The sequence below is a fragment of the Siniperca chuatsi genome, linkage group LG20 (assembly GCF_020085105.1).
Source record: "Siniperca chuatsi isolate FFG_IHB_CAS linkage group LG20, ASM2008510v1, whole genome shotgun sequence".
NCBI lineage: Eukaryota > Metazoa > Chordata > Actinopteri > Centrarchiformes > Sinipercidae > Siniperca > Siniperca chuatsi.
Genome location: NC_058061.1, coordinates 12,429,284 through 12,441,294, shown reverse-complemented (window position 1 = coordinate 12,441,294; position 12,011 = coordinate 12,429,284). Strand labels below are relative to the sequence as shown.

The 12,011-nt window shown below is 39.3% G+C and overlaps 1 protein-coding gene across 11 annotated transcripts in view; it reads right to left on the bottom strand.

The window, feature by feature from the left end:
* plce1 (phospholipase C, epsilon 1) overlaps window positions 1–12,011 on the bottom strand; it is an 86,226-nt gene that overhangs the window by 67,684 nt on the left and 6,531 nt on the right. For 8 of the 11 annotated variants that reach the window (XM_044177940.1, XM_044177945.1, XM_044177943.1 and 5 more), the window contains exons 2-5: window positions 4,512–4,854; window positions 3,308–3,973; window positions 2,649–3,059; window positions 2,265–2,465 (exon numbers count right to left, since the gene is read on the bottom strand). In XM_044177940.1, the coding sequence (XP_044033875.1) occupies window positions 2,265–2,465; window positions 2,649–3,059; window positions 3,308–3,928 (1,233 nt within the window). In that variant the 5' untranslated portion in view covers window positions 3,929–3,973; window positions 4,512–4,854. Of the gene's footprint in view, window positions 1–2,264; window positions 2,466–2,648; window positions 3,060–3,307; window positions 3,974–4,511; window positions 4,855–9,509; window positions 9,633–12,011 lie in introns of those variants that run through there. The other 3 variants (XM_044177944.1, XM_044177941.1, XM_044177942.1) reach the window with 3 other exon arrangements.

Here is a 12,011-nt window from a genome sequence, read left to right as displayed (position 1 = left end):
CTCTGCTTCAGCTCTACTTATTCAGTGCTGCTCAGTGTTCTCAGAGTCTCTCTGGTGACCCCTTACCAGAGCAGCTCAGATGGTGTTTTACAGGAGCAGCTCAGATGGTGTTTTGACAAGGGAAGTGCTGGCAACTCCCCCACATTCAAAAGGCTCATTATTAAAGCAGCTCTGCGCAGGACTTTACACAGCCCGTATTTCAACGACCACAAAGGACTCATAAAAAGACTTCGGCAAAGTCAGAAACCATACTGCAGCATGCACATGAGCATGAGTTTGTGTTTGTATGGCAAGTGTACAAGCCCACCTCCACATGTGACATACTTTAGACAGTACTTGGCTCTGTTGAGGCTATGCATGAACCCATAAAAAACACAAATACATCTCCATGCATATAATGCACACACATATACAGTACAACAGTGCACATGTCAGAATCATGTCATAAAAACGTAATAAATAAAAAATGCACATAAAGCGCCCACAGAGACGCTCCTCCTCTTTCAATACCTGTGGGGACCTGATCTGAATTTAAATTACTTGGAGAAGTGATTCTGTAGAAATGAGTTTTTAGTCCAAGCTCTCACTCTTTTTCTCCTGTTAACTTATTAAGATAAAATCCTAAGTGTTAACTATTTTCACAATGCAATTTAAAATTCTACACAGCCAAAGGTCAGTAGGTGGCTGACATTGACACACTGGAAATGACAGTGATGCCTGTAAAGGCCAAAAACAGAACATGATAGAGTGTTGACCTGCAGAGCAACTGCTATTTTCCATCTAATAACTAGCTTACAAATATACAGTATTGCTACTACCGTAATACAGCTACAGTTACACATAGCAGCAAAGTTAAATAGAAATACAATCTGCTATTTAGCCCTAATATATAATAAAATTGGTCTTGTGTAATTTGGTGGTTGTATGTATCTTCAAGAAACTGGGTTTCCGTCCCCATGTGTTTTGAGTTTTTACAGGAAGAGGAAGGATAAGATAGCAAAAAACAACAGGAGAGCATCCTGTGTGATGCTGCTGATCCCTCTTAGTCTTTACAGATTCACATGACGTTTGCACCTCCCAAACTGAAAAGCATGACTTATGACAGACAAAATGCCTTCTAGTGAAAGGTTGAATTGTGGCTGCGAAGTTTGCTCAAGTTGAACAGCTCCTGCGAGAGGTTTTCATGTTTGTAAAAACACTCTCTCTTGCTTGGAAACTTGATAATAACACAGCAATGCCCTGGGTCTCTCTCTGTCTCACTAGGTCTCTTTTCCCCCACCCTCCCTCACTCTCTAACTTTCTCACTCTGTCTTGCTCATTTACCCTCTCTCCAATTTCCATGGCTGTAACTTTAATGCAGATGCCAACTCTGCTCAGTCCATTTACATACACACACACACACACACACACACACACACACACACACACACACACACAGAAGGCTCAGTCATTCAGTCTGTCAGTAATATGTGGAGCAGAGGATAAATCATTTTCCGCAGCAGAGGCCTACCCTGAACAAAGAGCCTGTGTATATGTGTCTTTTGGGATGTCTGTGTGTGTATTGGTCTATTAACATATTTCTTGAACAAATTATTCATTTTTCATGCATAACAGGCATAACATTTCAACCCAAACAGAGGAAAGCAAAAGCCAAGAACATTTTTTTCTCCATTGAATCAAGAATCAATCAAGTCATAAATACTCTTGTGCCACTGCAGCTATTAAGTATTGCACTTTTTCTTGTGGCAGAGAAAAAAAGAGTTTGAAAAGAAAACCACATATAAACCCACTGCCTTATCATCTGTGGAAATTCCACATCATTTTAAAGCACTTAAAGAATAAGCACATCATAGCTTGAGGCAAAACATCAGTGATGTAAGGCCATGAAGACCATAAAGATTGAATAGTTCCCACTGCATCATATTTCCTAAACTCGTAAAAAGGCAACCTTAATAACAGTATGCTTAGAATGATTATGGAAAACATGTTTAATTGTGCTGATTAACACTGCAGACTTACTCGAAATCCTTTTGAGATGCACTGGTACAGTTCTCCCTTAACAGAAGAGTGTTAACTGCAGCCTGGGTGTGAAAGATAAACTATTCAAGACCTGAGAAGTGCACTGCATTGCTGTCCCAAATCTACGTTTTCAACATTTCTTATAGCACATTTGAGTAACTGAAGTCTCAAATGCTTCTATTATACGTTAGTATTACAAAACTTAAAATTTAAAACACAGGGAGTTTGTATATTCATTATCTTACCTGCGGTAGCTTAAGTCCAACAAACCGTAGTATCCCCCGGCAGACTCTGACTTCTTCTCCCACACCACGCATTAAGATTGGCCACATATCCTTCTTGCTGGGTTGCCATATCCTGCGATAAACAACTACCTCCTCTGAGATGCGTCCTGACGGCAGTGTCTTGACAATCGCTCTGGTTCCAGTACACACGGACTTGGTCACCTTGTGGAACGAGGGAAAGTATTTAAGCATGTCTCATTGTTTTGATGCTATAAATGATGACCACTGCCAAGAGTGATAAAAGGAAACAAACAATAATAACGAATATGTTCAAGGTATCAACTTTGTTCTAGATACAAATTCCATAAAACACTAAAACTGAAAAGGAATATTGACTGTAAATACCTTTTGATTATTCCTGAAGAAGCGCCTCACCAAGAGAGTGGAACGCTCTCCACGGTTCCTAACAAACTCTGTGTTATCCAAGAGACCCTCTCCATCCCCTTCATCACTGCTGCTGCCCCCGCTGCAGTTCCTGATCACTCTTGAGGATGATCTCTCATCGTTCCCTGTGGTTGTCATCATGGTGTCTAGAGATGTCCGTCGTAGGAATAGTTTCTCCAGGGAGCATTTGTTAACCCTGGGCCTTCGGTTGAGCCTCTCTAAACTCGAGTAGCCATCTTTGAGATGGTGCCGGTGGATGTGTCCATTTTGGTGATGCTGGCGGGGGTTGGGCAGGGGGGAACTACAGGGAGATGACACCAAAGAGCTCGGTTCACTGGATGGACTGCACCGAGATAAGAGGCAGGGTGATGTCTAGAAGCAGAAAACATAAATTAAAATAGTCTTAATGATGTTTCTGTACAGCTAAATTATCAATGCCTTGAGTGGGCTATCTAATGGGGTAAAGCATTAAATTTACCGTGTAACCATTGTGATTTACTCATCTAGTGCGAAAAAACAAGCATTTTAGAGCACATGACCTAGCCTTGGTGTAGCAGCTAATTGAATACAATTTGCAAAAAAACAGGGCAATCAACTTCCTCCTTTACTTCTCCTATTACCTTGTGGAAAGCCAGCATAGACACAGGCAGGCTGCTGCGGCGGATGTGTCGCTGGTTGGGCTGAGAGGGGCTGGGGCTGAGGCGAGGACTGTGAACCGGGCTGGGGCTGTGGCGAGGACTGGATCTGGGGCTGTGGCAACAGTACATGTTTGGACTCATGCAAAGGCTAGACATGGTGCAGGAGCAGCGGGTGCTGCCAGTTCTGTTTCTGCCTGCATCCACACCCTCTCCAGGGGTGTCCAGCTGGCACGGAGATCCCTCTGAACTTTTCCCAGGTATCGGAGTAACTGTGTTAGTTATTCCTTCAGTTCTCTTGCCAGCTGACAGCTCTGGATGAAGTTTCTCTTTGGTACTCAGGAGTTTTGAGCTGTAATTCAAATACTCGTATTCCTCATCCAAAAGTGTCCCTTTCCCACTGTCACACGACAACTTCCTATATAAAAGGAGGGAAGGGATGCTCCTCGGTTTTGAATGCCACAATTGGTCAGAGTATCGCCGTACTTCCTGGCTGTCAGTTGAGGGCCTGGCTTCTCTGTTGGATCTGCGCCCAGTGGATGGAGGAGAAGCACGCTGAGCCACAACTACAGCCTCAACCTGTGTCTGATTTTCTTCAGTAGCCATCGGGTCTCTCTGGAGCGCCCTGCTTTATCCTTTGTTTTGCTGCAGCTTTGAAAATAATTGATAATTTAAGTTAAGCAAGAGAAATCTAACTTAACAGCATTTAGAAGAAGTTTAAGCTTAAGTCCTTTATTATTTATATAAAATTGGTTGCATTACACCTATGTGATGCAAGCATCAGTCAAATACATTTCTCTAAGACTAATTCCTAACATTTGAGAAGCAACGTCTTCCATCTCACTTAGTGGCTCCATAGAGCAGCAAGAGGAAATTAAATTTGCAGCCTTCAAAACCCATATATTGTGTAAGGTGACAGCTCATGTCTCATGTTTGTAACTAAGCTGGTCTAGATGACTAATGATCGAGTCCAGTTTTCTTTGAATGGAGCATTCACTCACTTCTCTTCCAGATATTCAAAAAAGTCTACTGTTTCAACTAGGGGGGATTGGAGCACATTTCTCTGCAGCTTCACCTTGTGATTGATTGATTGAATGAGTGACTGACCTTTAATCATCAAGGTAAAGGTGAAATAAATCTATCATCAGTATCAAACCTTCTGCATTTTAGTTCAGTTCAAAATACTTACTTAGATGATAAGAGAGATACACTTCAGGTCATGCTACACAACAGACCCAAGCTTCTTTTTCAATTTAAGTGCGCCATCATGGTCATAGGCATGTGCTGGGGCAAATAATGACTTCAGCTTCCACACAGAGTGTTTTCTGTGTGTGTGTGTTGTGGAAACAGAAGCTTGTGCAGCTGTACAAACCGCCAGATAGAAAACCCACGGAGGTGGCCCTGGAGGACTGAGGAATTTCCTTGATAGTACGGTTCACAGCCACAGCTTACAAGGTCATGTGTGTGCCTGTGTACGCTAGCTCTGATTGGTCCTGACATGTATCTGTGGCATAGTTATCCACTTGCAGGCCCTGGGAGAGACAAAGAGAGAGAGAAAAAGAGAGAACACAGACACACCAATCATTATTTACCTGGTTTTCACAAGTAATTGACAGTATTTTTAATTCACAGTAAAATACATTTTTAACTTTTGTGCCATTAAAGCATATTCAAAGAGGACAGGGTGAGACAGCTAGAAAGTTCAAGACTTAGTAATAAATAATACAAAAAATGAAAGACACATGAGAAACACATTTTATTAACTCTGCAAAGATTTCAGTTTTCTCTCATTTCCTTCTGTGCTCTTTTCTTTCATCACATCAGCTTTCTTATCTATAACTATTCAACTAAATCACTGCACAGAGGGTGAGCCATTGTGACAAACAACTGAAACAACAAATGCTGGATTTCAGTGGGAAGGGAAAAATAAGGGAAGGAACAACATGCGTTTTACACCCATCAAAACTACCAACTTTCTGGGCCAGTAAGAATAAAACTATAAACAGTACATTTATCCCCATTTCCTGAGGTGATGTATGAGGTGTAAGATGTGTTATGTGCTTGGTATAGTTAAACAATTTAGTTTGCTTGGACTATCACCTCTAAGAGGTTGCATTGAATTCTTCAGTAACATTGTGTCTTGGAGAAATAGTATGGATTAACTCCATGGGAAAATCTCAAGTCATATCATCACCACACTACTTAAGTACCAATAATAACAGCCTGCCGTGGCATCTAAAAATTGAATCCTGTATCTAGATATCCTACAGTTATCTAACATCATCATAAACTTACATTTTCTGGATAATAAGAAAAACTGTGTTGGATTGGTGCAGTACAATTTTTATTGTGAAATGACAGTTTCACTGCCAGCTCTCTATGATGTGATGTCTCCTGTTGCATGTCATTCCCCATCTCTCTCTCTCTCCCCCCTTGTTTCCTGTCATCTCTCTACTATCAATAAAAGACATAAAAAGCCCCAAAAATATACTTTAAAAAACTAAACTAAAACTAAACAAAGACAACCTTAGATTTAATGAAGAAACATTTAAACAAAAATCCCGGTGGGAACAAAGCTTTATGGATTCTTTATGAAACTGTGTGCAATAATGATTCATTTCACTAGGATTAGTGGTAAATGTAGAAGATGTGGAGTTTGCAATGCTACTAAATATGTACACACTTTATACAACGCCACCCCTCCCCTAAACCTCCTCACACACATTAACACTCATTAATGTTATCAAGGTATTTGCTACCAATTATCACAAACAGCTTTTTTTATTTTTGCTATTGTCCAGTAGTCTTGAAATACAAGACTCTTGTCTGTAATGAAAGCACATACTGTTAAAAAGAAGTCAATTATGCAAATTCAGTAGAATGCTAGTTGGAAAATATAAAAGGTAACAATGCCTATGAAACTGAACAGTCCATTTTCAGTAGCTGGCTTTCATCACACACAGCTCTACAATAAATACAAAATGATGTCTCTGATTCAAAAACTGATTTAATTTCCCTTATTCTGTCTATATCAATCTAGCATACTGGTAGGCAAATAAATTAGAGCTGGGCAGAGACTAGTTATGCACCCTGCTTGCATGTAATACATTTATAACAGACGCACACACCCACAACATGCACGCATACTAATTGTGTGGTTCTGGTATCGTCATGGTGGCCAGCAATGAATAAATCCAAAAAACTAGTGCCCACAACCTCATAATTAGAGTGACTACAGCCCTCAATTCCCTGCCAAAATGCGTGGGCCACAATCGGAATGTGGGACCGACCCAGAGAGGGAGGACCAGCTACACATTTAGTGAGTGTGTGTGTGGGGGAGAAAGAGAGAGAGAGAGAGAGAAATACAAATAGGGAGGAAAGGGCTTAGCTCATTGATCCTTGGTAGTCTAGCAGTCAAGGCATTCTTATGTTGGCCCCCCACCCCACATACACACACACACACACATATATCAAGGTGTCTGTGTTGGATGTCGGCAGCCTCTTTTCAAGGCTCTGTGCTACATTCACACAGACAGAATGTCAGCCAAAGGGATGAAACAGACAAGTGCTCCATTCATAAGAAAACAGTGACATCGAACCTTTGTACGACTTCCTCTTCTCAACCTTTTGAGGACACTGATTTGATAGCTCAAAAAAGTACCTTTGATGATGGAACATTTAAAGACAGCTCTGCTTGATTTATGCTCATTTTGTTCAATTCCAGAAAATTGTTTCACATATCTACAATGGCACTTTGAATCAACTGAATCCAGCACTACCTTGGCAAGCAACAAAACAGACCTGCATTGATCACTAGACATCATTATTGTTTTACTGGAGTTGCTGAGACAGTTTTAAAAGAATGAGCAACTCCTGTAGTAATAAATAGGAGACATGCCAAGATTCAGAATTTCCCAGAAACTAATAAACGTCTAGTTAAAAATGAAATTTTGGAGTAGGCCAGTGAAGGTGGCTACATGAAGGGTTTTTATTCAAAATGGCCTTTAATAATCAATATAATGAAGCTAATAAAAATACCTCATTTTGCATGAAAAACATACACTACTTGATGGAAAACAGTTTGCTAATTCTTTTACCAAATCCTGCCTTCCCAATGAAAGTTTAAAATTAAACTAAACAGAATTGATGGCCTTTAATAGAACAGATTTGGAATGTCAGGGTAGGTTTGGTTATCATGGGATGTGCCTAATATTTACCTTTAATAATCCAATGACCTCTCCTATATAAAAATACAAAAAAAAAAAAATAGTTTTCCCTGCATGGTATCAATAAAGTTCATTTTATCTTATTTACTGAAATATAATTAATACCAAAACAAAACCCCAACATTAAAAAGATAAAACAATGCAGTATGTTAGCCCAAATTTTTTTCCAAGTGCCAAGGAAAATAATGGATTTCAATGTGTCAGTTGCACAATATACCTCTGACTGAAACTGCAACACATGGGAGCAGCTTGCCTGGAGTTACACAGCTGACGCAGAGCAGACACCTTAAGACTTTTGACCTACTGAGTTTTCTCACAAGATCAGAGACAAAATATGAGGAGGAACATTTTCACCTCCATTTTTGAATGTTTGTGGGAAAAATCTCCACTGTGGCGGAGCTAATCAAAATCAAGGCAGTTTTCAGAAGCCCATGTCTTTATCAGCAAGTTATCAGCAATCATGTCAAATTACATTTTTTGAGTACTCTGTTCTTCACTACAGTGAGAGCCCATCCCAGCCAGTAACAGATGCATGCCTGCATGTGTCACAGTCAAATAACAGGTCCAACCAGATATATCAAAAGTTGGCAAAGAATACGTGCAAAACCTTTAGCCACTACATGTGACACTGTACAGTATCTTTCCCCAGTGCCTATGCTATTGTTGTCATTCCTGCTTGATATGAAACTCTGACCTATTGGCATCAAAAAGTTTAGAGGGCACTGTGTCACTTTATTTATTTTATTTTATATTTAAAGTAAGAATAAATAAACACTATGATATAATAATACTCCACCTTTCTGTGAACTAGTGTGTACATGCCTATGTTCCTAATTGCCTGACATCACAAATAAAGTTTAGTATGTATATAGTATGCATGGGCGTATTTATAAAAGAGAGATTATCAACCGTAGCACAGGCAAGTAATAGCAACTACTACAATTGGGGGGAGCAATGAGAAACGAAAGTGCAGTAAAACGAAATGTGCAGCATACAAGATGCAATTCAAAACATGGGAAACATCTATTTTCTATTTGGAAACCATATGTGTTCATCATCTGCTGCTTCAGCTAATGTTGTGGCTGTACAGATGTTAGCTGTCGCATTAAGGCTGTCATTTGAGGACACTGAAACTGACACAGGACACATGTTAGGCCATGAACCTGTCCAATTATGGGTCAGGAGGGCAGTGCTAGCATAACACTTTGGTTACCCCAGGCAAGAAGTTGCATACTGTAGCTTTAAATCCTGAAGCCATGTGCCTAGAGGTATGACAGACAGCTGTGCTTGCCATCAAGCTAATTTAAAAACACTGAAATTAGCAACAGGATAGCATTTCCACACTGTGGTTACTTAAAATGGAAGCATGTGGACGTAAGTAAGGTTTGATATAGATGTGCTACAGCTGTTCATTTAGTGTTTATCCTCATGGCTGTATTTCATTCTTATAATTTGCAGAAATAGCAAATTAAATGGCAATAAGAAAGACTTCTCAGCACCACAACCACATAGCAGACCTGCTATGTGATTATCTCAAAAGGTGAAATTGACACACACACTATAAAACTGCTCATAATCAAAGAGAATGATTAAACCTCTGCAGTTAGTAAACCTAAAAAACAACCATGCACACACAATAGAGTTCAAAGTAGCTCTTGTTATCAGCTGAACTGTGACCCTGGCTGGGAAAGCAAATGGCTCTTCCAGGCTAAATCTCAGCCTTGGGCCAAAAACGCAGACAGAAACACACACATGTACATACCCACACACAGTAAACCAGGTCACACAGAGTGGCAAGTGCACTGACCAAGAAATCCCTCAATCACTTCTACTTCACTTGTTGTACTATATAAAATATTGTCCAGCACATGGCACTCATTATTCCAGGCTTCTTTTACTAGAAAATATCTCAAATGGTATAAAATCAGAGTACTTATGTATAATTTGTTGATAATACTTACATTAATGTAGGTAATAACCCTTGTAAAAAGTTTTGTAAATCTTATGCTCCAGGTGAGGCAGGCTTCCCGCTCACTATCTTGTTGTCATCTGAGTGAGACACAGAGAGGGAGAGTGAAAGGGAGTGTGATTGTGTGAGAGTCACAGAGAGTGACATGAGGGATGGGCCTTCAACAGTCAGTCTGCAAGTTCAGCAGCCAATCAGAATGTATTTTTGAAGTTCGTGCATAATTTATTGACATAAATGTTTCACCTTGACTGTCTTATGACAGTGACATACAGTACTTAGCTATTTCATTTCATGAAATATCTGTTTGTACTTTCTGTCCTAAATGAGATACTATATATCTATGTTGGTATAAATAAACAAAGTGATTATTTCTCAATATTAAAGCAAAAGTTGACATTTTAGGAAATACAAGTATTCGATTTGTTGCCTAGTTAGATGAGAAGATCAATGCCACTCTCATTTCTGTACGGTAGCTTAGCATAAAGACTGGAAACAGAGAGAATCAGCTTTCTGTCCAAAGCTAACAAAAAACCCTACCATCTATAAAAAATTAAATAAAAAAAAAATGAAAAAAAACAACAAGTTGCAGTTTTAGAGGGGGGTTAAGTTTAAGTCTTGTCGTGCCTGTGAGGTTGCCAGGCAATCAGCAGAGACTTAAGCTATAGCACATAAGCACTTGGTTGTATTTTGGACTATCCCAGACGAGCTGGATTATCTGAATTTTAGAAATATTCAAAATATACTTGAGACAATGATTTCTTTCAAAAACGGCAAAAGTTTGAATATGAGCTTGTGTACAGCTTTAAAAAGCTTGTATACTTCAAATGAAGCCAAGGAAAGAGCAGTTGGGTACTCTGTCCTATAAGATCCATTTCCCATGCTGCAATAAAGTGTAACACATGTTGATGAAAGCAAAAGGGGATGATCTCAGCACTTCTGATAGTCCTGAAGAAACTGGATATAATCAGAATCAGATGGTGAACAACAGAACTGTGTTGTTTCTTTTTTGTATTTGTGAGTGTTAATGTCAGTTGTTCCCTCATTCGTCTCAAAAGGTTATTTCCAAACTGCCATATATCAATTCAAAAAACAGATGTACAGTATAATTTGTTTTGGAGCAAAGCTATTTAGTTATATCATGTAATACTAATTTTGCTTTCACATCCAGGGCATGTTACAGTATTTCAATGTGGTGCAGTGTGACATTCTCACAGATGTGTACTGGAGCCAGGTCCACATCAGTGAAGTCTCAAGTTTTACCGGTGAGTTTTAGTAAATTTTAAGGGAATCTCACGTCCATGAAGTGAATATATCAATGACTGTAACATTATCAAAAAACATAACAAATGTGTTTTATAACCTTAGCTCAATGATGAAAGGCCAGTGCACCATTCCTGGCATCTTGAGGTAGGGATATAACAATACTGAACAGAGAACTTAAATGGGACAGATGGCAAAAAAATCAGCCCATTATGAATATTATAGATTTAAACACTAATGCCCCTTGTCTGTTAATAACCTTTTGTCTCATGGGTAGTCAATCAAAATGAGTAGCAATTTTTTTTAATGAGTTTGTGTCTCAGGACTAGAACAGTTTTTGAACCCCTGTCCTAAATCATTGTTTATCCCCTCAACAGAGGGGGGGGGGGCTTCACTCTCACATAAAAGCCTTTTTCTAATGTTCATTCATGAGGGATTATTTCACAACTCATCCAAACGATGACTCACGGCCTGGTATGTGATTAGGTCCAACTTCACATGGAACGCAGGAAAGTAAAGCCTAATCAGCGAGGTAGAAGGCAGCACCATTAAATTACTGGTAATAACCTTTACGCTTCATATTTACAGTTATTTTCAAGCTTACTTTGATGCTACACAGTCAGTGGATGAGGAAAGTAATAGAGAGAGTAAATGGCATGGAAAATGGAAAAGTATAAAATGAGTGCTGGATTCAAACTGAACTGAAATGCCACTTATCCTCCTGAGCCTCCAAATTACTCCACTAAATACTTCTCACTAAGATTCAGCATTGAATCTTTATCATTCCACCAGCATAATAAGCAGGTCAGGGAGAGAAGGAATCCCCTTCTCTGTTGTGTAGGGGCCGAGGAAAAAAAGGCACGCCATGTGAGTACAATAGAGTGACGCTACAACTGATGTCACGCAGTGAAAACAGATTTCAATTAGATGATCTTTTCAGTCACACATTCTTTGGTGATGCCAAAAAGGTGATATTAGTACTGTTAAGAAAGTACCAAAAACTTGCCAAGGACACAGATTTGAATTCCATGCATAATCTAAGAAACTAAGAAAAAACAATCCCATAGAAAGAATATTACAAATGTTAGAGAACATAATGCAACTAGGGATGTACTAATACCGTACTTGGTATTGCTATAATCAGAATCAGAAATACTTTATTGATCCCCGAAGGGAAACTCTTCGGAAAGTCTTAATCTAGCCAAAACGACTGTATTGACTATTGGAAAAAACA